Source organism: Symphodus melops, assembly GCF_947650265.1.
Source record: "Symphodus melops genome assembly, chromosome: 13".
Taxonomy (NCBI): Eukaryota; Metazoa; Chordata; class Actinopteri; order Labriformes; family Labridae; genus Symphodus; species Symphodus melops.
The window spans coordinates 12,726,025-12,752,984 of NC_136703.1; the positions used below are offsets into that span (position 1 = coordinate 12,726,025).

Below are 26,960 nucleotides of genomic sequence, written 5' to 3' on the forward strand. Positions count from 1 at the left end.
GCTCAGGGCAACTGCAGAGCCGTGAAGTGCAGACAGGCAGGCAGGCACAGGCAGCACCCAGCTTCATTTCTCTCCCCTGGGTCTTAGTGCCTGGTCAACTCTGGGCTTCTCTGCTTTTCACCTCCTTCAACTAATCCCACCTAAATTCACACCAGGTCCTTCTAACTGGTGTGGAAGTGGCCAACAACAATGAGAGAAAATCTTTATTCTATTCTCTGGATTATCATTTCTGTAATTCTCTGCCTCCTCCTGTTCAACTCGCCAAGATTTCCACTGAACTCAAAATCCGCCAAAAGCAGTTTCACGAGGTGGGATTATTGATTTACAGAGAGGGACAGAATCCCAGAGGTTTAAAGTTAAAGAGCTGAGATTAAAATGAACAAATGTGCAGCCCTCTAAACATAAATATCACACTTAGGGAACTGTTCCCATCCCGAGGAATGAGTTTGTTTTCCACCGCAGTATGATCAAAAGAAGGGAGCATTTCATATGTTGATTTTACTAAGATGTATAATTTAGTGCCAAGAAAGCTGAAAAGAAATTGATTGGCTCATTGATTAATAGTTGGCCTGTATGTTTATGGTTGTTTTAGCTTAAGTAATAATATTTGTGTTTTGTATCATTTTGCTTGGACCAGCTTTTTTCCCTGTTAGGACTCAATGTTGACTTGATACTTTTCTTAAAAGTTTAATAATTATTTGAAAAATCTGCATCATGCCTCATTCCATTTATGTGTGCACGTCTTAAAGTTGAACAGACACTTAATTTTACTTACAACCACAATTTCTTAGAAAAACGGCAGTGAAGTGAAGGATTTTCAGACTAATATAACGAAAGAATTAAAAAGGGGTACTGGATAGCCTGGCAGTTATGCTGCAAAAGGACATAAATACACACATCAACATGCAGACAACAGTCACTCATAAGAGTTAACTTAGAAGAAGAGTTTTAAAAAGGATTCTAATGTTAAGCAGACTGAGGAAGGAATAAAGAAATGTAATGAGCAGTAAAAAGACCGGTCTTGTTTAACAGATAAAACGTCCTAAAGTTATACAACAAAACCTATCAAGATGCATTAAGTGATCTAAAAGCTGAGTGGGTGAATGAATATGAAAAGCATGGCTTCACGAGCAGGTTAAACAATAATGATGCACTGATGACAACAGAGAAAATCCACTTTAAAGAATCCAGAAGAAGAAGCTTAAATTCGTGCGGCCTTCAGGAGTTTTGTTCTTTCATGTTTGTCTTTTAATGTGAATATCACATTTTATTTGGTGACCAGTTGTGTCGTGTCGACAGGTTTGTGTCCATGCCTGTATCTCTTACTCAGAGAACTGAGTTTCCTCATCGTGCAGATGTAGTAATTACTAACAACAGCCTTTACAAACATGAAGGAGGTGTTTGGAGGTGACTGTTGTGTCCATCAAACTACTTGTTATTTTGATTTCATGTAAAGTACTTTGACCTTTATTTCTCAGGGCTTTATTTTAAGCCTTCTTGTCTTAACAGATGCTCAAATAGCTATAACCATTTAAATAAATGGTCGGCCCGTTTAATGTGACATCTCTCTTGCCTACGTGCAATTCCCCAGGAATTCATTCTGCAGTGCAGCTAAAAGCAGAATGATTAGTTTGGTCATTTCCTTTTTTGTACTGGTAAATCAATTGGTAAATTGAATATGTGTTGATTTATAGATCCAGGTACTGTGTTGTTGTTCATGTGAACAGTGGTGACCTGACAAAAACCTTCTCCCTCTGGTTGTCTGCAGGTAGATTTTTCAGGAGCAGCTTGTGCTGTGAGTCTGTGGTCGCACGTGATCAATAAGACGGGATGAAAGTTTTATTGTCCATGAGTGTTTTCAGGAGTAAAATGTTGTACCGACAGATCAAAAGTATCTATGAAATCAAATCAATATACGTGGTAAGCAATACTATATTTGAAATTAATATAAAATAATTTTGTTTTGTTTCTGTTAAGTCATCACTATTTAGGTGCTGTGTGTCTGTGTGTGTGTGTGTGTGTGTGTGTGTAAGTGTGTGTGTCCTGTGACTACACACATGTCTGAGGTGTTGAATAATGACAGAAATAGCAGAGACTTGCTCATGCCTGCAGAACCAATCACAGTGGAGGAAAATACAATAGTTTCCACGGCAACCCCGTCTTCAGCCTCAATGCTTGCACCCCCATCTCCCACCTCCTCCCAACCTGCACGTCCTCAACCACCACCACCACAATCTCTCCTCCCAGCCATCCTCAGCAGATAAGAAAAGTGAATGAGAAAGAAATGACACACACACACTCACAGCACTCACATTGGTGTACGCAGCCATGTAGGACATGTTGTGTTTATTGTATTATACAACACTGCTGGATCAGTGGTTATTCTTCCTTTTTCCATATTTAGCTGCACACAGGTGAGTTAATTCTCAATCACGGATTTTGTGCTAATGTTGTTGTCCATTGTCATCTCATGTCTCAACAGCAGGGGGAGCTCTTACATTTAAGAAGTGACTGCAGCACTCGTGATCGCCGAAAATGTCTCTTATATTCTGCACATCAATGTGAATTCATTCTGACAGAGCAGGACTTTAATTGACATCTAGTAATTTCCCTTTATTCGTAGTGCCTTTATGTTTTGATTACATACTTCAATATGTGCTTTTATTCAAGTGTATACATTGTATGCCAAAAAGTAAGGTATTGTTTTTGTAAATAGAGTATTTGGGCTTTTGCACCGTCTCCTGGGGTGCCTTGCTAGTACATTTATAAAACATGTGGGTTGCCTGTATCTCACCAGTTAAATGAGCTTTGCTTCCAGTTTTATCCTCCCACAGTTCCTCAAAGGACAACATCCACCAGGAAGGTCACAGCAGGCTGATTACTAACAACCCATCATGCACCTCAGCAGACGGAGGAGGTACACACCTCTCTGTGCTGAAAACAACTTATGAGCGAGACTTGGCATCCTGTCACATTTCAGTTATACCGCTTACTAAAAATAATCATTATAATAAGTACAGCTACCAGGAATTTCAGAGCCAAAATATACTTCTTGTCAAGATATGGAGCAGTCTGTTAAATGTACACACCAAAGTAAATCAACAGACATAAGTAAGTGTTTAAAGAAGAGAACAAAATGTATCCTGTCTGGTTTTAAACATTTATTCTGTACACACTTTTCATTTCAGACATTATATGCAAAATAAATATGAATGTGTTTTTTTGTGGGCATAATGATTCACTGCCATCTTCTATTTAAAACTAAAGAGACTGTACATTTTTGGAGTGATTATTGGGAGTCCTGGGACAGTTGGCAGTCAGAGAATATACCAATATCCTGTTTTGTTTTGTTTTTGCAGTTTGATGTCCCAGACTCCTGCTGTGGAATCCAAACAGACACTACGAGCCCTCTCTGTGAGATCCAGGTTGGCACTGTCATCCTCTGCACACACTGAGTCACTGATGAGCTCAGACGATCTGAGCAACTGTCTGTCTGGGGACAAATTAAAACACTGAACCACAAAAAAAGGAGAAAATTCTGTTGTGTAAATAAAAAATGTGGGATCCTCCAGCCTATAAATCCTGCTGATTTTTCTTTATAAGTGTGTTTGGGGTTTTTTTTTAGCTACAATATGCTGTTTTGCCTATTTTATGTTTTCCGCCTTTTTAGTGAGTTAAGACAATTGTTTGCTTGTTTTTCTAACTTATTTACTGCCTGGAAAAATACAACGCAACAACCACAGATGCTCAGTGACTCTTTTCAGAGTCACACTTTTTATTGTGAGAACATCATGACTCTCATCCAAGTCACAGTTTTTATTTTCTTACCCACAGTGAGTAATTCATTTGTTTATTTCTGATTATCTTAAAAGTGTGTCTTTCCAATGAAAATCTCCTCCTTGGCCTCTTGATAATTGTTAAACATGGATTTGAAAACCCATGACCTCTGTCCTTTTTTCTCCCCACAAGTTTTTCTCTCTTGACGAACAGTGTCTGTGAATAACAACATTCAGAGGATCGGGCTGTTAGTGCTACGAGATGAGGCGTCTTTGCTTGAGTGACAAATGGTTGACTGACGATTTGCTGCTTGCCACTGCGGCAACATACAACCTTCCTGTGTCAGATGGACATAGACACACAGCTCAGAGAAACAGACATCACCAGAAAAATAGGGAACTCGAGAACACCAAAAGCTTTTCCAACAGCTATTGATCCAATCAAACAATCCTGACACAAACATACTCTATGTTTGAGATAAAGGTGTAATGAACATATTCAAAGAGACTACAACTATCTTAAGCATTCTGAACAAGTAAGTTAAAGGTCCTTGAATAAAAAATTGTCAAAAAAGAAATATCTATCTCTCTCCTTTAGGATGTTTAGGCATCACTGAATTGTACTTAAAAGTAAAAGTTTGACAGGAAAATGTGCCTTCTGCAGACTGACATGGCACCTTCTTTATTTATCCTGGTTGGTCCTATTAAGATTAAGAACCTCTTTTCCAAGGGAGACACCAGAAGTGCCCTGGCCAAGACAGGTGGCAGCATATTTGTTTTTGGCTGTTTGTAAAGGTTTTTTTTCTTCTGGAGAGAAAATAAAAATCTATAATCAGATGTGGTCTAAGCAAAACCATTGTAGTCTATATTAAAATCTACATGTAATACCACTTTCACTGCAGTGTTGGCACAGATGAAACAATGAGATATCACTTCTTGTTTTGAGGGCTTGTGCTAATTATGGGTTTTGTCCATCATGTCTCCATCCGTCTGTGTTTTAGGTAACATGGTCATAAATATGTTTTATATGGACAGCTAGTTTGCAAAAATACTCTTAACCATCTTTCCCTTCAATGCTCCCATCAGGAAGCTTGAACTCAGCAGTATTAGCTGAAACATCAGTATCCTCCATACATCAGAGCCTTTGAGGAAAGTTTCTTCTCAGAGTGTATCTGCTCTGAGTGGAAGTACTGTATCTTTCATTTTTAAATATTCCTTTTAGTGGTACAGGGATGGGTTTAAAGAGGATTATTCCCTCTTTCCCTCTTCAGAGAAAAGGTACAGTTACATAAAAAACAAATGTAGTTCTTCTCCTTTATGGGATTGTTGCTTCATTTTTGTTTCGAAGAATGTAAATTGAAAATCCAGCATAAAACTTAACAGCAGTTGTCTCACAAAATGATTTAATCTTCTTCAGCCTTCTCACTCACAGTATTTTAGTGATATACATACAGAATATGTGCAGAGTTGATGTTCACAAGGGGACTTTGATCTTGATGCTCTCCTTCCAGGCAAGCATCAAGGCTCAGCTCACAGACATCAGAGGGTGACGAACATGGAGGTTCACACAGGTGCATGCAGAGGTGGAGGTAGGGATTATGAAATGTTTAATGGACCAGCAGATGCAGCAGTTTGACTCAAATGTTTGATATGAGCGTGTAGCTGAATTTGTTCGGCATCCTACTTGAATTAACAACTCATCCTCATAATATCGAATATTTGTACAAAATGTCCTCTCAATCAATTCAATATTGAGACATTTCTCTCAGAACTACCAATGTGAAGCACATGTTCAAAAGATCACGCATTAAAAATACTTTCATTTTTGTCTGTTAATAATTTGTTATCGTGTGTTCCCAGGATGTTGACAATATTTTAAAGAGATAGCTGAGGAAATTTAACTTAATGTCAGGAGAGAAAATACAATGGTGGCTTCCATGTTACAAATTTTTTTATACATAATCCAACAAACTCATCACTGAGGCTTCATGACATGTTTAATTTGAATTGTAAATATTATAAACTTTCAATACAAAGATATTTAGTGATGTAAGCCTTTTTGTTCGTCAGAACAGCAACAGAGTTGTTAGTAGATAAAATATAACTGTTGCTCACACAGTTCAGTACTTTTACTCTGGTTTGCTAGCTGATGAAAAAGCATTACTCAATTGAACTGTCCCAATGAACATTAGGTGACAGGAATAGTCATGACTTACATATTCATGAGAACATTACAAATACCGGAGGTCTGCATAAGTGAAACATCGCTGCAACAACTTGGCATGTCTTTAGTACAGTTCGTGAGCTTTTCACTGTAATTAAATCCAATGAGGATCTATCTGTGGCTTAGGGAAGTGAAGTGTAGCTGGTATCTTCTCTATAAAATACATATTTTCGATGGGAAAAGTGGGATGCAAAATGTGTGAGCCAGGAATGCAGTCAGAAAACAGTATGGATTTTGCGCCCCAGGTCTGGATCTTGCGTATGCTCTTCTGACCTCATTAAAGCCACAGAGAGCTAAGTCCTGCAGGGGGGTTGATGAAGAAGACGTGTGTGTGTGTGTGTGTGTGTGTGTGTGTGTGTGTGTGTGTGTGTGTGTGTGTGTGTGTGTGTGTGTGTGTGTGTGTGTGTGTGTGTGTGTGTGTGTGTGTGTGTGTGTATGTGTGTGTGTGTGTGTGGGGTGTTAATGTTGTGAAATCCAAACAGCTGCTGTACAGTTAATAATGCAGGCCAGTTTTCTGCTTAAGAGTGAGAAACAGAAGATCAGCCAAGCAGCCCTCCAGCTTGTGCGCCACTCACACCAACAACTTCAAGCTCATTTTAGCTCTTGGCAGCAAATGATCAGGTTTATTGTTCTTGACAAAGCCCAGTACAGCAAGGAGTAAACCATGGATTTGTCCTGCCAATTAAAAAGTACCAAAACCTTTTTATTTGCTTTTGTCTGGATCATTAGCCCTATGTCAACCATACCCTACAGCAGACCCATAACATCTCATAACCCATAACACCTCTTTTGGTCTTCATCTGTTAATGTCTCCCGGATGAAGACCAAAAGAGGCATCACTTCCTTTGTTACCACTAGAGTATTCAGCTGCTTAACGGGCTTTGATGACACTGTATGAACTTGGCAGTCTGCAATTTATTGAAGTAGTTACTTGACACCCCTTACATGTAATCCTACGGTGTCTTTGTTATTCATGTTTTTATGATGTTATGCTCTTGGCGCAAGAAAATTTCCAGTTCTGGTAATAAAGGCTTTATTCTCCTATTTACATATAGGCTAGAGCAAACAGATCTTTACTAGCTGAGCTCAAAGTCAAGAAATAGGGCATGAGGAAACTCTGACACATGTCACTGACCCAAAATCTGAAATACACACACCAACATAACAACATTGAGCTGACAACACGTGGGAAGGAACACAGAGACTATTTATATGGGGATAATCAAACACAAGACTTACCAAGACACAGGTAAGGACAATCAAGACAGGAGGGAAACACAGGGGCAGGAGTAAAACAAAAGAAACACCGAAGACTACAAACTAAATCATGAAACACTGAAGACACAGAACTCAAGAATGTAACAAAAACACACTCCAACATAAAGAAACACTAGATTTAAAACAAGATTTTTGTGGGAGTGTTTAAAGAGCTCTGTGATTAATTGAGCAGAAACAGGATGGAGTTCTAATAATGACCCTACATTAAAGCCTTCTTTCCCATGAAGCATCCACACATTACAGACAGCCTAGATTAACGGAGGCAACAGAAGCAGTGCCTTTTAAATCCCTTAAAGCTTCACACACGACTAGCCCCAAAGCAGAGGATTATTACAGAAACAAATCTGCTTTTTAACACTAGTTTTGCTTTCAATGTATACAGCTCCCCTCAATCTTGGATAGCCATGATCATAATACACATGATGGGTTCCAAATGAGTCACTTGTTGCCCCTGAAGGCCAAGAAGATATTTTGAATAAATTGCCTCCATTCCTATAGTGAGGAGGAGAAAAGCAGCTGTGGCTCAGTAGGTAGAGTTGGTCGTCTTTCAACCAGATGGTTGGTGGGTTCGAACCCCAACTCCTGCAGCCACATGCTACCATGTGTCTTTGGCCACTTGGAATTAGTGGTAAAGACTTTGCGTATGCAGGCTACTTGAGAAACCATTAAATTCTAAATGAGCAGTTCATGTTGGCGAACCAAATAACAACTGTGTTAATGTTCTCCAAACACTACATGCAGAAAGTTGTTGAATCATGAACAGGCAACAACTATTCAAGCAGACATTTCAATCTATCTATAACTTATTACAGTACAAAGTAAAAGGTGCATGGTGAGTTCCTTTACATGTGGGTACCTCCCCATATGCATCCAGTTACTGTTTCAGGCTCTTCACATGCTGGTGTAACTACCAGCATCTGAAGAGGCTGCTGCACAAGTGGACATGTGATTTCAAACATCTTGTGGCTATATACTTTTACAGTAATTCTCACAATTTATCAGACAAAGTGTAATAATAAATAATAATAGAGTTCCACAATGTCACAGTAGTAATGGATTTCACAGTACACCTAAGCCCAGTATCACTTAAAGAGAGCACTGTTTTTCTTTATTGATCAACCAATCACAGTTTCTGAACAAATATGTCATACCTAGCAACAGTGTGGAGGACGCCTCCTCACAAAGATAAAGGCTTCCCTCCCTATCTTGGTCATGAGTTGCTCTTATGATGTTCCTAAATCACTCCTAAGCAAAATAAATCCTGCTATGATTTGTTAAGCTAAGTAAGGAAGTCTCTGAGAGGATTCTCAGTATGTTAATAATGTCAATATATTTCTGTCGGGAGTTGGCGGGGACCAAAACAGAGTGAAATTCAGATTAAGATTAGATTTGAGACTTAAATGTAACTTTTTGTTATCATGTTTCCCATGTCATCTTAAAAGTGGAAAGAGAACCTGTGTGGATATAAAGCTTGTTTCTGCTAAAATAAGTTACAGGTTTAATGAGAGTCTTGTTTTGTACTATTTCCTACTGTCGTGCTTAAAAAGCTACATTTAGACCGTTGTATAAAGAACTAGCCAACTGATCTTTTGACATGCAGCTAAAAAAATGTAAGTAAATCAAAAGATTCTTCATGCCAGACTCATCCCTCAGTGCAAATTTCCTGATGTCGTACATGCACAGTTATTTCATTCAAATTGAATGTAATGCAGTGAAGGCATCCTTGTGATGTGCTTTCCAATCTATAAAATATACATTCGCTTCTTGAATCTGACGAGTTCACTGTAGGAGTGATTCATTGCTTCTCTATGCTCTTTCACCTCTGATTAGAAGAGAGTGCCCAGTATTGGCTGGAAGATATGCACACATGGCAAACCTGCGCCTGAATAATAGATAAATCCCACAACACTGAAGTCACTGACTCATTCAGTTCCGCATCAAACCCTGGCATCCGCATCAGCATTCACATTACATAAAGAGTCAGTTCAAGGTGAACACCTGTCTGTCTGTCTCCAGCTCTTTGGGCTGTCTTATTACTAGAGCATTGGGAGATTAAAAAAAAGACTCTCAGGATGGATAGGTATTAAGAATAAAGGTTATTTTTTGAGCAAAGTCTGTAACCCTGTGTAAGAAATCCTCTTACTCATCTTCCAGTCAGTGCTGTGTGTTCATGTTGTGAGTCTTATGCAATCTATGAGAAAAACAGTCATTTTTTTTGTTTTGGCTGGCATAGTGAAGGCAAGAGTTCAGCAGGATTAAGAATGAATGCCCTGCAGAGTCAACTATTTGTGATTTGATTTGTTTTGTGATTTGTTTATTTAGCACATACAGAGGAGTGCAAGGAGGGGAACGAAGCCAAATAAGGCTTATACAGAGTTCCACCCCTGTACCTATTGGCTAGAGATAGATAGCTAGATAGGTAGATAGATAGATAGATAGATAGATAGATAGATAGATAGATAGATAGATAGATAGATAGATAGATAGATAGATAGATAGATAGATAGATAGATAGATAGATAGATAGATAGATAGATAGATAGATAGATAGATAGATAGATAGATAGATAGATAGAGTCAAAGACTCCTAAGAATCATGAAACATGGGACACATTATCAGTAGTGTACCTTTCACAGGGTGTTTCAGCCATTGATGAATAGACAAGACATAAGTGGACTTCAATGATACCAATGATTCAAGTGCAGGTGAAATTTTTTACTATAATGATGAGGAAACAGACAAATAAGTGAACTTCAGAAGTGTAGACAACTGTTGACGATAATGATAATGATGAGTAGACAGACTGATGAAATGAACTTGAGTGCAGGGATACTAAACTTTACATGAGCAGAACAGGTTCCTGTATGAAGAGACAGAGATGATCATGATGACAGTTTCCTGTATCTGTCCTTGTAGCAGCGGAGTTGGTACTGTCCTCTTCCTTCTGAAGTCGATCAACATCTATCTGGCCTTGTCCACATTCAGAATCAGGTGATTTGTTGCTGTCCAATACACATAGTTATAAACCTGCACCCTGTACTCTTACTCTTGCCAATCACTTATACACCACTCCATTTATACACCACAACCACTGTATGTGATTGCAGACTAGTGTTGGGGTTTTCAGGAGCGAATACCTGACCAACGGTTATGTTGGGGTTTTATGGTGTAACATTTAGTTGTCGAATTAAACTTAATAATTAAGTTTACTTAATTATTAAAATAAATCAATAATTATTATTAAACTGAGTTTAATAAACCTTGGGGCACCACCCTGTAAACATGGAAAAACCAAAATATTACAAATATCAGTCTCAAATTATTTAATTACATACCAATATCATAAATAATTAATAATCTGTATTTAATTGAAGGTGTGAAATCCGAACACAAAGCCCTTTCACCCAGCCTAAGTCACAATGCAAATACACAGTAATCACAAACAACTGCTCTTTAAATTATAACAGAATTTATTTAACAAAGCAACATCAAGTTAATCAATGAAACTCAATCAAACAAACAACTATTATAAACTAAACTACAGGTAACAAACAAAAACAAACAAGCGTGGCACATGTGTGTGTGTGTGTGTGTGTGTGTTTCTGTGTGAGTGAGTGAGCGAGAGAGAGAGAGGGAGAGACAGACAGAGAGAGACGGACGGAGACAGATCAAAATGGCGGTGACCACGCGTGGTCACGTGATGGCGGACACTGAACACAGGTCTATGGTCTAGAGACGGAGTCAAACTCTGTCTCTACCTGATCTACGTTTCTGCAGCGTCTGGAAAGCCACAGATCTCTATGTGTGTGCGTCTGCCGAAAGGTGTGTGTGTGTGTAAAGCGAGAGAGCGAGAGAGAAAATAACGCACCTCGAAAGCTCAATCTCAGCCTGGAGCTCACGCACAACTCAGAGCATAGTTTACTTCACTACCAGAAGCCAGTGGCCGGATTTGTATCAGACGGCGTTCACACTAGTCTTTCTGATAATGAGTCTATTACCCGGTTATGACGCGAGAGTTCATAACCGGGTTTGCCATGTGTGCACAAATAAAGAAAACAAAAGAGGTTTTACTCTGGTAAAACCTAAGACACAGTGGTCAAACACCAAGCAAATATTATCACCGTTTCACAATAATAACTCAGTTATTAAACACACTCTCTATATCTAACTGCCCAGACCTAGCTAAGCCTCACTTGTAACCGTTTTGTCCACGGTTGATGAAGGAAGAAAAGAGGTCCTGGAACGGCCTTTCTGCAGTTATGTGGTGATGGCGGCGCGTCCAAGGGTTGAGCAAAGGGCCGTGGTGTCCTCCGTCGAGCGAGGTGATCTCCGTGGATGTCCTTTCTTTAAAGGACGGAACGAGACGTAATCCTTACAGTCTCTCTCAATACCGTTTTACTACTTGAGAAATAAGACGCTCTTCTTAGAGATGCGTTCAAGTGGATGATCTAAGCTCAGAAATCAGGACGTCGGTATGCTTCAAGGCCTTGGGTTAGCTGCGCGCCAAAACTTTTAAACAAAGAGAAGCGTGTCGAAACAGGAAGCAGAGTTGGTATCCTCGAACGTCGCCAGACGACGTATGAAAGAGAAAGAGAGAAGGGGCACAGCTTGTTTTAACCCTCCAAAACTTCACACCTATGTGTTAGGTGTGGCAAAGCATTCTGGGAGTACCTGCAAGGCATGCTGGGATAAAGAGTCTTTTGTCCTAGTTCTCCAAACGTACACAGCCTGAGCTTTGTCATCCTGGCTGGACCCAACACTAGATAATGATGGGAATCAAGAAGGTGTGTTTGAGTGCTCTACGAGGAAGATGTCTAAATTTAGAGGCAGTAAAAAACATCAATATATCCATAAATCAAAGAGGAGTTCACTCAATCACAGATGCAAATACAAAGAGAGGTGTCTTATAAGCACAGAAACCATTGATGGCATGATAGCTTTCAAAACATCAAGCCAAAACATTTGGAGCTCCCCATAGTGGGTCTGACCTCAGTACAGGTAATTAGCTCCGCCTCCTCCATGTTAACAGATGGGACGTCACATGGGTCAAAATCATAATCAAAATTTTCACAAAAATGGTTTCTATAATAGTTTTTTTCTTATCATGTTGATTTATACCTGTTTTTTTATTTTACTGTAGCCAACTTTAGCATAAAATAAATATTTAACTGTACTTTATTACAGCTAGAGTCTGGCAGAAAGACTTGAGCTCCCTGTGGAATGAGCGTGTGGTCCAGAAATGTTCTCTCATCTGTCTTTTCTTTAATGCCCTCTGTACGGCGCTATCTTTCCCCTCCAAGAAGTACCAATAGATATTCCAACTCCTTTATTCCGTCAACTATCAGTGTGACATGTGTAAAAGCGCTTTGAGTAGTCAGAAGACTAGAAAAGTGCTATTCAAGCTCAAGTTTAGCATTAACCATGAAACATCCACAAAACTGTCTCAGGTGCATCGGGCTGGCATTGGGCAAAGCCTGATCCCTGCTGTTATAATGCTTTAACAATGTAATGCTACTTTTACTTAAATAAAATATCTCATTACTTTCCGAAGTGGATGACTGAGTCCCATGTGTTTCCTTGATCTGCTGAAAAGTAACCTCCTGTGTGTCCTCCATTATTCACAGCTCAGGGCGGTATAAACAAAAGCATACAGTAAATAAACACCCCTTATCAGATAATGCAATAGGACACTTTAACTAAGCAAACAGATATTCCTTCCAAGTCTCCCTCTCTCTGCCAACCTTCATTCTGCTCCTTTGAATCTTCCTTCTATGCTCCATCAGGCCCAACATTAGCCTTTACCTTGCTCCCATTATGTAGTGTCCTGCTTTCTGGTTTAGAAGACATTTCATCAGTGTTTGATGCTCGAAGGTTGTCTATATGTTCAGGCACATCAATCTCCTTTGGATTATGAATCCAGAGGTAGAGCCTCTTAGCCTCGATTAAGCTTCCTTCCTGTATCAGATACCACTCAGTCCATTATAAAGTAATGTTTCCATATTTGGCTGGAGGAGGTTTTGGAAAGCAAACTATTAAATGGAATGAAGGCACATTTTAAAAAAGAATCCTTTTTCTTTTGTGTTCATGCAGCTGCATATTCACAACAAACTGTATTACAATTAATTACCTTATGTTCATAATAACCCTGTTTTTTTTTTAAATGAATAAACTCTTTGTCAACTTGACAGCATGATCTCCCTGTATAGAGAGATAGTCATGCATGGTCTTCTCTGCCTCATCAGAGCCCTCTGTTTTCTGTCTTCCCTAGAGCACAATTACTGCCATTTGACTGGAGAGCTGTAGAGAAGACCTCTTTATCCCGACTCAATGTACTACAGATACAGGCACAGAGAACTGAAAAGAAAATTGCTCTGCAAATAAGCCCAGCAGGTCAGCGCTTTAACCCGTCCATAGTGGCCTGATGGGCTCTCAGCAAAGATAACGAGAGGGGGTCCAGGATGTGAACAGCACACAGTCCTTTATGAGGGATGGTTCGTTCTCTCTGCTGGTTAAGAAGCTTTGTGTTGACTTCTGCTACTGCTACTGTTTCTTCCCTTTCATGCTCCCAAAATGGCCCCTGAGCAGGTTGTTAAAGCAGGGACTAAGCACACGAGGCTGAGTGCTAAAAGGATGTCCTGTTTGCTAAAAGTTCTGTTGTCCTCTTTAATTAGCAGCCCATGGTAAGACTCATAAATGTATGATACTGAGGCCAAATATTTTCAAGCTAGTGAGTCACTGAGTCTGTCCAGAAGACGTTATCTTATTGGCTGAGGGCTCTGCTCTTGCTGCAAAGACAGATTGTTTTCACACATAATCAATTTGAAGAGAATCATGCTTTAGTCTGGGAAGTCATCCAAGCTTTATCCATCTTTACCCAGAGGATTGGATAAACAGGTATTTGAAATACTAATCTCTGTTTAAAAAGTTAATAAAAATGTCAGATCAGTACTAAGGTCTGTTTTTGTATGAGAAAGGTTTTGGTTACATTGGTTTGTACTAATAGTTGAATCTGCTTATCGTGCATCAGTAGACTTGGGTGTTCCAAGAAAAAAAGACAAAGGCAAAAGCAGGATGAACAAACGATGTCATACGATGGCCCTGCTTCTAATGGCTGTAATCTGACAGTGATTTATCACCATAAACAATTATCTATATGCAGACAAATGCAGCGACAAAGGTGCTTGATGCTGTGCTGTGAAGGCATTTTAGAATGTGTTCTCTTCTCCTCTGTTGCAGAAATCTCTGAAAGCGCATATTAGACTTTTAATCACATGGTCATTTCTCAAGTTGCAAGGTTTCTTAATAATACAGCAAATGAAAAAGAAAGTGACAGGAAGTCATTTCAATTTCAATTTTTACATTTTTATCTCATTTAATTTTGCACTGTGTGATTTTTCTTCTGCAATTCTGTAAAATTGTCAATGTCTCCAGTTGTGAGATGAATAATAGGAGGATCTTATCTTATCTTACTTTATAAGTTTCCCACCGACAACTGCTCATTTAAAGTTGCAGTCAACAGCACAAACACGCACAGGCTTTAAATTCTAGCTCCATCCAGTTTAGAACTGAAGAAGCTTTTGAGAGGAGGGGTGAAATGTCTTCAAGATCACCAACCAGGTCTAGTTGTCTTTGGATCAAGCTTAGAATTTAACATGACCTGGATGATTAAAAACCTAAACAGACAAGAAAGCAAACCATTTAGACAATTAGTTTTATTAGAAAATGTTTATTTTTGTATATAATATTATATTGGTTAGATGTCTTGCCTGATTTAACATTGTAGGATTACACACACATATCTGTTACACTAATCATTACATCAATGTACTTGAGTTACCTAAAGCTGTAGGGAATGACACCTCCTTGTTGAAATGGATGGAACGATACTGGCAGAGTTAAAAGGGACCCAATTAGCTGACGTCATGGGTTTGGGGGTTGGATTTAGGTTGTTTTGCTTTATTATTTATGTACTTTGTATCCATCTCTGTGTTTTATTTGTTTTGACCAAGATGAGAGGAAGGTGATCCTGTGAGCTGAGCAACTAGAACCTTGATGAGCGAAACATCTCCTTTACCTGCATCCGATATCCTTCAGTTTGACTCATTTAGTTAGAACTGATACATTGTTAACAATGTCTTCAATACAACCTGTTTACCTGGATGATCAACTCACAGTGTTTGAAAAAAAATTACACTGCAGCCAATTAACACCTATATGTGAGAAACATGAACCATGTGAAGTCATCTGAAAGACATTTTTGATCTGAAACTGAGAATCCTCCTCTTTGGTTATGATGAACTATCCATTGTTTTACAGTTTAATTACTTTGAAGCTTTTGTAAATTAGAGTGTGTAAATTAGGAATAATATAATTAGTTCTGCACAGACATTGAATTAAATCTGTTGTCTGCAGCTCCTTCTAGAAATTCTGTAAATATCAATTTAATCTAAGCCAAGGTGAAGTTCCCCCTACTGATTCGGACTGAAACATCAGTATTTTTCCCATAATGCACTGTGGGATTCCTCTCAATAATAACAGGCCTAACAAGCATATAATCTTAATCTGTATAAAGTGAAATTTGACTAAAATCCAACCCTCAAATATTCAAAAGATCAAAATTGCAAGTGATAAGTGATAGAGGTGATACATCATTTGTTGATGCAGCTCGATTTTTGGGCTTACAAATTAATTTTCACTCACCACTCACAGTTTTCAGCAAAAGAAAAAAAAAACAGTTAGGCATGAGCTATTAAACTTCATACAGACCTAAGTTTCCACAGAACGAGATGAGTAAAGGTCTGCATCTTGTAGATGGGTATCAAAGCAACTGTTTTATTACAGTTTTTCATGAAGAAATAGATAAGAAAGGTGGTGTTGATAACTTACCCCCCTCCCCAGTCTGCCCTGAAAAAATTGCAATTACAGCTTTAAAAAGATGTTGACAAATACAATGAGACAATTACTTTGTTTTGTGCCATGCTGTGGACCCAGCTGCAGGTTTAAAATGGAGTCTAGTTACATTCAATCATGTATGTTGTGTAAACCAGTAAGCTGAGAGATAACAGTGTGTGTTTACCATGTCATCAGAGGAGCAGGTGGAGCACAGAGAGAGAGCTGGCTGTATGTAAACATCATTTACATCACTGTGATCAGCTTTCAAAAGTGAACCGTGAGTTATCAATGGTGAAATGTGGTCAGGTCAACTCAGGCGAAGTCATGTCTTCCTGCCTGCGAAAGTGCTAGTTACTAAAGCCGTAGTTATGCTGTCTCCACTTAATGATTAATCAGTGGTGGAAGTCAGGGAATTCTGGTTGCCTCAAAATGTTAGCTCAGTAGAGAAAGACAAACCTTCACGTTATAATATTTTAATTTAGAATAATGAATTATGGAATATGGAAAGTATATTTGGTAACTGGGGTTTTATGTATTCAAGGAAAGGCTCTAAATTTCTTCTTTTTTCCTTGCAGAGATATACTTATCTTGTGCCAGAAATCCCATCTGAGCAGGTACAGAGAAAGGAAAGAAAGGCCACCTCAGATTTGCCACCGAGCCAAAAACAGTCAACCAAAGGCTGCAGGCAGTTGCCAGGCAACACTATCCCTATCGCAGCAGGAAGTGGAGTTGAACAGCACATTAATCACTTTCAGCTCCATCTCACAAGAGTCACAGAACTACAGAGCTCTGGTCAGACAGAGGTTTCACAACATGCTCGCTCACTCTGTGTTTCCTACACGTGTTTCACTGGATATCTATTAATAGTGAGAGGTTTCTTGCTGGTGTAGGCCTATTTGCATAATTGATGCCATACTTGTCAGAGGATTCAAAACACAATTTCCTTTTTCTTCTGATTTGTTTCTCAGCTCAGGTTTTGGTATTGTATGTCTAAGTTTGAGTTCTAAGCACATTTTTCTGTTTCATGCCACTGTTTCATGATTTATTGGGATTTATTTGGCTCTGAACTTCCTTAAAGAGGACCACGAGGGATGTCTGACTGCAACTCAACCTGCCTTCCATCTGTTTGCACAACCTGCCACATCTTTTCAAGGCAATTCCAGCTCTAACAGAGTTTGTAAAAATGGCATTTACTTCACCATGCATGCATGCTGTCTTATACAGGTTTAATCCATGGCACATTAAAAATCTGAAACGTAATGTCCACTAAGCTGGTAAAAATTCTAATGACACCCTAAGAAAACAAAAGGTCTGCTTTTTTTTGCCAATACACAAGTCTGCTCTTGGTCAGGTAAATCTAAACATGGGGTCATCTCAGCAAAATGACCCAGATGCGTTTAGAAAATGACCCGAGGAAAAGATCTGACCTATAACCTGATATGTGTTATTTCTTGGTGACTGTTTTCAGATTTATCACCCTCATTATTTCATAATGAGATAATAAATCATGTGATGTCTAAATGATCCTGTGTCCCCTGTTGCTATAATCTCTGTTTATTAAATGCGTCTGGAGGCATCTGAGTAGGAGGTTTAGCAGCTTATTGGCAATGAAGCCTCTCACAGCAGTGCTGCCAAAGCAAGGCTTGCTGCGGCAGATCTGTGAATTGAGGAAAACACGGAAGAAAAATTTCAAAACACAGCATGTGGGTGGATTCAGTTGAGTAAAAAATTATGAGGTTTCCCTACTCAGTCGGTATCAGTCCCAATTACATCAACTGTGTTCAATGAGGATGAAGATGTGTTGAAAAGATGGGCAGGTAAGGAGCTCATCCATCATATAATTTACTTAATCAAAAAAAAAGTCCCTGAAATCGCCTCAGTATAATAAACAGATCAAAACGTTTGAAATGCTTTTAAAGCCTGGATTATGCTACATAAAAAATATCCCTTAAGTATTGTGGCACTTTATCTTGTCCTGAACATGCCAGAAAATTGGACAAAAATAACCAAGCTGTCCATCTGTTTTGTTTCCACTTATTGTGCATGTTTCTGTTATAATTCCCCCAAACTAGCTGCAGCTAAAATACTAAACTATCAATCACAGATACACTGACAACAATAGCCTACCATTATTACACGTTCTTGGCGGAGGGATGATTAATCAGCCAAAATAGTCTAGTCAAATTTGAAATGGTGATGAAGTGTGTCCGGATGTGTCTTATTTGACCGAATAAACATAAAAGAATATTCTGCACAAATATTTGATAGACTACAATGAATAAAGCTCATTCAATTCATATAATTAAATTATTATTATTATAATATAATTAATGTCTTTATAACAGACCATAAGGAGAGGGTGCTATAAATAAATCATATGCAAAACAAGTCATAGCCTTTCCTTTACGGTGATTATCATCATTTAGCTTGTGCTTGAGATAAGGAGTAACAATATAATGTTATTCATTATTTGACGTAGCCTGTATGTAATGAAGGTTATAGGCTAAAGGTCAAGGGGTTAGCCAGACTAATAGCCTACAATTGAATTCCCATGAGAGCATTAAAGCGCACATCTGATCATTAGGTTGTTTCATTTAACCCATATGATATCATCTTAAATTAACGCTGCGATAGTCATTTTATATTGTCTTTCCTCTCTCGTGGGAATTTGGCGTAGCGCGTTTACGCAGCGACACTTTGGTGCGCCTTTTTCTTTTTTTTTTCTTTGCTAAACAGCGCCTTCTGGCTTTGAACGAACTGACTGCCGAATACACGCCATTCACTGCAGCAGCAGAAGCACTGTACAGAGACAACAGCAGGTCAGCTACAGACCGATCTTTCCTCATTATCTCCACGGTTGCTGATGACAGCCGATAGGACCCGGACCTGCTCGAACAGCGCCAATTAGAAGTGAGGGACAGATGCGGGGCTTCGTGTCCTTGTGTGTTTACAAAGCAATATTTTCCGTTTGAAGCGAAGGGGCTGGTTAAAACATAGTCGCTCATCGACTGTGTGTTTAAAAAGATGTGTTGTCTGCTCTTTACGTAACCCTCTGCGTAATTTTGCACTGGATGCCGCGTGGATCCGGATTATTTGGTGAGGATAGCTCCAGTGACCTCCCTCCTCCCTGTTTCTGTTGTTGTCCTCGGTAGCAGGCTCACAGACTCATTCAGACGGAGAATCTGAGTGAAGCAACATTGTAAACAGAAGAGGATCTGTCTTAATGAAAGACAGCATCGGTGCATCCCGCTCTAAGGTAGGAGCCTCCCTCCGGTTTTCCTCCCGTCTCTCCCCTCACGTTTCCATGATGTGCGCGTGTTTTCAGGCAGAATGGTGCAATGCATCGTTAGCTCAGTTCCACTAGATATAGTCAGGAACATTAAACAGTATGACACAAACATTTGCACACTTTCACACCATAATATATGCCATTTCTTACTTTCATAGTATTATTTGTATTACATGAATGCATCTGAAAAAATAAAGAGAGGGAGAGGAGGAGGAAATGGAAATATGAAAAAAATATCGATGCATGTGTTCCTTGAGTGTGACTGCACATGGGTTAACGCGTGTGCATCGAGTGTGTTTGTATTAAAGGAATATGAGCATTGAGCAGAGCAGCAGCAGAGAGAGATTGTACTGAATATAATGTTTGCATTAGGAAGCTGTAGTGCTGTACATGAAGTGCTTAATGTTGACACTGTTGTAGAACTCGGGAAGTCTCACTTAAATATTTTCATTTTGGATGCCTTGTCGGTGTAGCCAGTGGGAATGGCGCAGACACATTCACTGTATGCACGTGAGTCTGAGGCTGCATGCTTCATTTGCATGAAAAGCTTTTACTTGCAAAACTCCTTATCTCATGAAGTAGGATTCAGTATTTCTAAAATTCCAAAAAGAGAAGTTAGACTATGAACTAAAAATACTGATGTATCTTCAATTCAATAAAAAAAAAAGTTTATTTGTTCCCGAGGGCAAAGCTTCTGTTACCTTTAAGACCTAAATGACATCTTTAGTTTGTTACTTTTTCCATTTATGAACATGCAGGAAAAGTATAATTTACTAACAAAAAAAGAAGAGAAGAATGCATGTGTCATTCAGGCACATATTATACCAGCATTTACACACATTACTGATGTAAACACATTGAGCAGCATTTGAAACAGCTCCATGAGTTATCTAGTGGTTGTCTCAGTATAAAACATTGATCATCATGGGAGGGACCTCAAGTTCACATGTTTTAAAATGTGATGCTATCTATCTATCTATCTATCTATCTATCTATCTATCTATCTATCTATCTATCTATCTATCTATCTATCTCTCTCTCTCTCTCTCTCTCTCTCTCTCTCTCTCTCTCTCTCTCTCTCTCTCTCTCTCTCTCTCTCTCTCTCTCCATCCAGCAGGTAAAGGACCTTACCTTTACCTGCTTTTTGTAAACATAACGATGAGCATGGTCTTGTTACCTGCTCTTTCGTTAATGTTAACAGACAAAGAGTAAGGTCCTTTACCTGCTTTTGTAAAGTGTCTCGAGATAACACCTGTTATGAACTGACGCTATATAAATAAAGATTGATTGATTGATTGATCCATCCATCGAGTACATATATCAGTCCATATAAAGTTTCACATGTTTCAGAAGTGTCTTTAATGAACTTGTGGGTTTTTTTTCCAGCCTTTTATCATCGATGCCTGGGATTCCTGCTGCTGCTCTGAGAATGGGACCATAGTAAAGTTCTCTGGGATTTAGATCAACTACTAGCATGTTGCAGCCCTTCATCAAAGCAGGTGACAGCCTGTTGGAAACATTACATCACTGGAGTAAGCGTCAGAGATGGGCCTTCTCCCTCGCCCTCTGCATGGCTATTGTCTGGCTTCCAGGGGCGGCCGGGTCGACCTTGAACTGCCACAAAACCTGTATCTGCGCCTCGAACATAGTGAGCTGCTCCAAAATGAACCTGAGCATCGTTCCGACTGGTTTGCCACTCTACACGGCTGTGCTGGATCTCAGCTACAATGACATACAGCGGTTAAGAGCTGAGTGGACACCTGTCAGGCTCCCAAAGCTCCATAATCTTCTGCTCAGCCATAATGGTCTCACCTTTCTGTCTTCAGAGGCATTTGTATATGTGAAGTACCTGCGCTACTTGGATCTGTCCTCAAACAACCTGCTGCAGCTTGATGAGTTAATCTTTGAGCCTTTGGTCAACCTGGAGGTCCTTTTGCTCTACAACAACCAAATTTCCCAGATTGATCGCTCAGCTTTTGTAACCATGATTAACCTTCAGAAGCTCTACCTTAGTCAGAACCAAATCTCTCGTTTCCCACTGGAGCTGGTCAAGGAAAGATCCCGTCTGGAGAAACTTAGCCTTCTGGATGTGTCCTCTAACAGGATCAAGATTTTACCCATCGATGAGCTCCAGGTGTTGCCTGCCTGGATTAAAAATGGCCTCTACTTCCACAACAATCCATTGCTATGTCACTGTGATCTCTACACGCTTTTGGCCCACTGGTACATCCGAAAGCTTAACTCCGCCATGGACTTCAGAGATGACTACACATGCATTCTGCCCAGTCCACAAAAAATCCAAGAGCGTGTTTTTGGTCTCAGCGGTGCAAGCATGAACTGCAGCACATTCGTGGAGAAAGATGAAGAGGCTTTTCTGGAGCAAAGGCTGATCCTTAACTGTGACACCAAACACAGGAAGATGTCAAAGACCTGGATGATGCCTGGAAATGTAATGGTGACTCGTGGGAGCAACCAGACGGCCACAGTGTTGGATGATGGGAGTCTGCAGATCAGCCCGGTGAGGGCCGAGGACTCTGGGACCTACACTTGCATTGCCATGAGTGAGGCTTTTAATGAGACCATCTATGTGGTCCTGAAGGTTCATAATTTCACCATGAACGGGGGTGGGGAGACCCTTAACACAGGATACACCACCTTAGTGGGCTGCCTAGCCAGTGTGGTACTGGTCCTCATGTACCTTTATATGACACCCTGTCGCTGCTTCTGCTGCACTGATAAAGGTAAAATGCGAGGGGATGACAGCATCCACTCATCCATGCTTAGCGTGACACCCACCCATAAGGACCCAGTGCTCAAGGCGGAGCTAAACCGGCACGTGGAGTTCATAGACTCCAAGGACCTGCAGGGCCAGAATGGAAAGCTGAACCCAAACGCGGACGAAGATGATGATGATGAACTGGATGCGGAGGCTGGTTCTCTCATGAAGGGGAAGAGAAAGAAGTCAGTAGCAGAGTCCATCAGCTCAGTCTTCTCTGATACTCCCATGGTGGTCTGAGATGATGTCAGCGAAGACGGCAGATACGGCTGGATGTTAACGGTTCAAAGTTTGCAATGTTTAAGTTCATCTAATCTGTAACTAAACGTGTTGAGGGAAAATAAGGACAGATTTTCATCTCTCGTTGCTGGCAAGTGGAAATAAGGATCTCAAAGGGATTACATTTGAAGAACTATCTTGTTGTCTAAAATGACAACAAGCAAGACTTTTCCAGCATATTAATGTGTAGCACTTATGATTAATACTGTGAAGGAATGGCATCGAATAGGAAAGAAGGAAACTACTGAAGTCTTATGAGTAAAAAGTAGATGATATATTGTGAATGTCAGCACTCAGGAAGTGATGAAACAAACTGTCTAAGTGTGGGGAAATACAAATGAAACACATCATATACAGGTTGAAATTAGATTTAAAAAATCTTTATCGAAACCATAGCCCGTTGATAATGATATTTATCAACACAACTAGATTAGAATGTATCTTGTGTAAACACTAGAGCGTAGACACAGAGCCCCTCCTCTATCAGGGACAGACACTTAGAAAAACAGCCCTGTGAAGAAATCCTTATTATGCTTGAGTCATCTTAAGAGAAACATCATGTCATAGGGCCGCATTATACAAGGTCCCAGAGTGATCTTTGCAGGTCAGCTGCCTCCTACGTCATAGCTGTCATCTACTTGCACTCAGATGTGGTAAATCAGACCCAATGTTACTCTGATTCATAGTAATATGTGTAGCCTTATAGAAGAAAGATATTCCCTCTCAAATTAAAAGGCTATGTATTAAAATAGTTGACCAGTTCAAAGCTGGTCATTGCTTATCTAAATAGTTGCCTCCATATTGCAAAACTACATCAACACCCAAAAGAAACGTCTGGAGCCTTACTCATAAAAACATTGAACGCCTTCAGAGTGAAGAGTCGTCTGTATTCTTGACCAATTATCAATATTTTATCTATGTGCTGCATACTGACCATTTGTCTCACAACAATAGACATGATGACCCTTACTGCAGTTTAAATCCCTCTCGTTTAAATTAGCATCACTGGCAAGAGGTTGACCTCTAGGCTAACAGTTGCTAGCTTTAGCGAACATGTTCCACTGAATGTACATACACTAAACAACAAACCTCTGCGCAGTCTTAGGTCATAAATAATAGATTAAAGCACTTTGTATTGCATTGTGCTTAGCTGGATGATTACAAGGGTCACTCTGTTTTGAAATGTAGCTTGTTTTGCCTTGTAGTCGGTATAGTAAACTGGAAAGAGGCGGATTAGGTAAATTCTTCTGACAGGAAACCCCTTCTTGTATTTAATTATCACAATTGTAAATTGAGTTAAAGATGCCAGATGCCCCTGTTTTGTCAGCACATTTTACAAATGAGGTTTGAAACAAGAGGGTGTCTTTCCCTACACAAGATGGAGAGGTTTTATTAAACTGCACAGTGTTTGTGTAATAATACATCAAGGCGAGAAAGACTGAAATGCTAAGTGGATCTTTTGATAGATTCAAGCTAATTCCCTCTTTGTTATCACAGCCACACAAAGCCATTCTCTCTGGCTCCTCGTGCACAGACAACCTCGATTCAGTCCAGATGTGTTTGTTTGTGTTTCTCAGTCATTATGTGCCTGCTCATATAAAGTTCGAAAGCAATCATTCAGCCAGGCAATGAATGTGTTGCCCTTTAAATTGTCTTTTATTTGTTTTAGAGGGAAACGCCCACAGCTTTGATCAAACATTAACTCTCCCACTCATTTATACGGCTAGAAAGTCAGACTTCAGAATTTGGAAAGTATCATGTTACTATTGATTGCACAACTCTGCTTTGTTGTCCAGTTTTATCAGATATTTGTGTAAAAATCACCACTTACATTTAATGTCTGCATTGCGCTCAGATTATATCCATCACATTTTGGAGTGCAAGAGGGTTTTACGCAAACTTGATGTTATATTTAACATCTAATACGTGGGTGAGAAAAAGGAAGTCACACTTGTCAGAGAGGTTGGTGTGTAAATCCTCCCGTTCCTCACACATAGGAATACTAGCTGGAGCGAGGGAGAGCAGCAAAAAATACAACAGGAGGCAGTTAAATTAAGCCACATTTAGCTCAACCCCAGACAGGTCGGTTTTGTGAATCCAGGCTCCAGGTGTTGCCCCATGGAATTGAAATATGAGCTGTTTCCTGCATTTTCATTCTGAGATCAATCTAAAAACCCCTCAGATTTCACAACCTGGACACTCAAGGCCTCATGAGAAGCTATTGATGCTGTCGCAGAATCTGAAAATATTATGGGTGTAAAGTAGCAGGCATGAAACTGCCAGACCATTAATGAGCATGGGTTCGCGCTGAAGTGAGCTACTGTCAGTCAAAGGTAAATCTGCTGTTATTTATAGGCGATCTTCTCCACTTGGTTGCCACTTAATTTACAAGTTTAGTTCTGTACAGAGAAGAATAAAGTGCTATTGGTCCTGACATAGAGGAGAAGCCAGGCATTGTTCTGTCCAAAGCAAATCTGCCTTCTCATATATATAAAGTATATATATATATACACATATGTATTAAGACTCTGTTCAGTATTGATTAGGTGTGTACTGCTATGTTCTACCAGTGTACTGACTGTATTATTGTGTAATCTGTAATGTTGATCATTTTACGTTTCGTCTGCCTCTGTGCAACTGTTAACTGTTTCGACATTTAAGTCTTGACATAAATGTTTATTTTTTAAGCGGGGTTGGGTTTAGTTTTTTCATTTAAAGGATGTATTTTACACCTGAATCTGCTAAATATTAAGCTTAGAAAAATACTAACACATATATATTGAAAATGTTTGTAACAAAACTGCATAGGAAGAATTCCAGTTTTGAAATCAAGTGAGTGTAAAACGTTCTCATAGGCAGTGATTATGTAGCCGGCATTTCTTTTCAGTCAGTATTTGACTTTTCTTAATAAGCCATAAAGAAGTCAGGAGAACAGACAGTGGTCTATCAGGCCGCAGCCTTTGTCAGGTCTTAAGGGGAACTTTTCCAATAAATACTTTATGTCAATAGAAGCAACCATTTTCGGTCTATAAAAAGCAGGAGGACATTTTTATAATACCCAGTGAATGAAAGGAAACTCAAGAGATCTCATAAGCCATGACTGAATTTCAATGGAACAAACACAAGTCAGAGGGTCACTAAATCTCAGGAGTAATGTCGATTTAAGGTTTTTAATTTATGTTAAATCACGATCATGCATTTTAAAGCAGCATCATTAAGACACTGTCTTTGGTTTGAGGTCTGTGCAGTTCACAGCCCATTGCTGTTTGCATGAATGGATCATTAGCTGGTATCTTAATGATCAGTTCAGGGAAGGTAGTGGTCTCTCGCTGCCAAACAACTTTTTCCATTTATTTCACAATGAAGTAGCAAACTACCGGAAAACATCCTTGAGGTGGTGGGGCTAAAAGCTCTCTGCACATGAGAGCTCTACTCTGCATTAAAAGCTTGGAGTTTATTGACCACAGCTCGGAAGATGAGCTGGTTGGTTTTTGCCATAAAATCTGATGGTCTCACAGCTAAAGTGGAATGGCTTTGCATGGTATGCTCAAGAGCTTATCTTACTGCAGGAATGGTGAAGCCTTGTAGGCATTAAAGATTAGGATACTAAGTTATCATTTGACTTAATAAAGATCAATATTTACACTTTGTTCTGTCTCCATATTCTCTGCTTTGTTTTGTACAGAAATCTTCTAGACTGTTAGCCTATAAATAAACCATAGGACATTTACTTAAAAATAAACAAGATATATTGTAAATCTAAAATATAATGCATCCGTTTTGGAATATTGAGATACACCACTGGGTATTCTTTGATTACTTATCACTTATCATCTTTATACGTAGCTAATAACTTTATTTTTTGTGTTCACAGATAAAAGCAACATCTGTAAATGTTAAAGCCCCGTGCCTCTTATAGAACAGACAGAATCGATGTGTGCATACATGTCACGATGGAAGTGGTACAAAGAGGTTTGATATGCTGCTTTCTTGAGAAGCCATATTGATGGCTTCACACCATCTAGTGGTGAAATTAAGAATAGCACTTCTGCATATAAATATTGACATGTTCACTTACGAACCATTGGACTATTAAAAGCCAGAAGAGGAGATGACAGTGAAAAGAAAACTTGCTCAGGACTTGTTATTAATATTCAATTATCATTATGTAATAATCCTAATTACATTTAAAACTTACACCACAAAAATCACCACTGAATAATCATTAATTTACACAAATATGTGAATACTGTACTGTAAACATTTATTTTCATATGGTCTACTAAATGAAAAATAACCTTGCACATGTGAATAAACTTTAGAATGAAACTGTTGTGCTGTATTTCTATAAGCTCATAAATAGAACAGGAAGCACGTGTGACATTTATTTAACATAATTACTACATTGTAATGTATTGTTCCCCATTTAAACTTTTCAGATAGAT

At 39.2% G+C, this 26,960-nt stretch overlaps 1 protein-coding gene across 2 annotated transcripts; it reads left to right on the forward strand.

Moving 5' to 3' along the window:
- Positions 1-17,268: 17,268 nt before the first annotated feature.
- Positions 17,269-26,165, forward strand: amigo1 (adhesion molecule with Ig-like domain 1). Of its 2 annotated transcripts, XM_079359906.1 has the most exons (4): positions 17,269-17,344; positions 18,908-19,081; positions 19,324-19,427; positions 20,847-26,165. In XM_079359906.1, exon 4 carries the CDS (start codon positions 20,935-20,937, stop codon positions 22,474-22,476), a length of 1,542 nt encoding a protein of 513 aa, XP_079216032.1. In that variant the 5' UTR covers positions 17,269-17,344; positions 18,908-19,081; positions 19,324-19,427; positions 20,847-20,934; the 3' UTR covers positions 22,477-26,165. The 2 variants fall into 2 exon arrangements, with proteins under 2 accessions (XP_079216032.1, XP_079216031.1); XM_079359905.1 differs by having other exon boundaries at positions 18,908-19,427.
- The last annotated feature ends 795 nt before the right edge of the window (positions 26,166-26,960 follow it).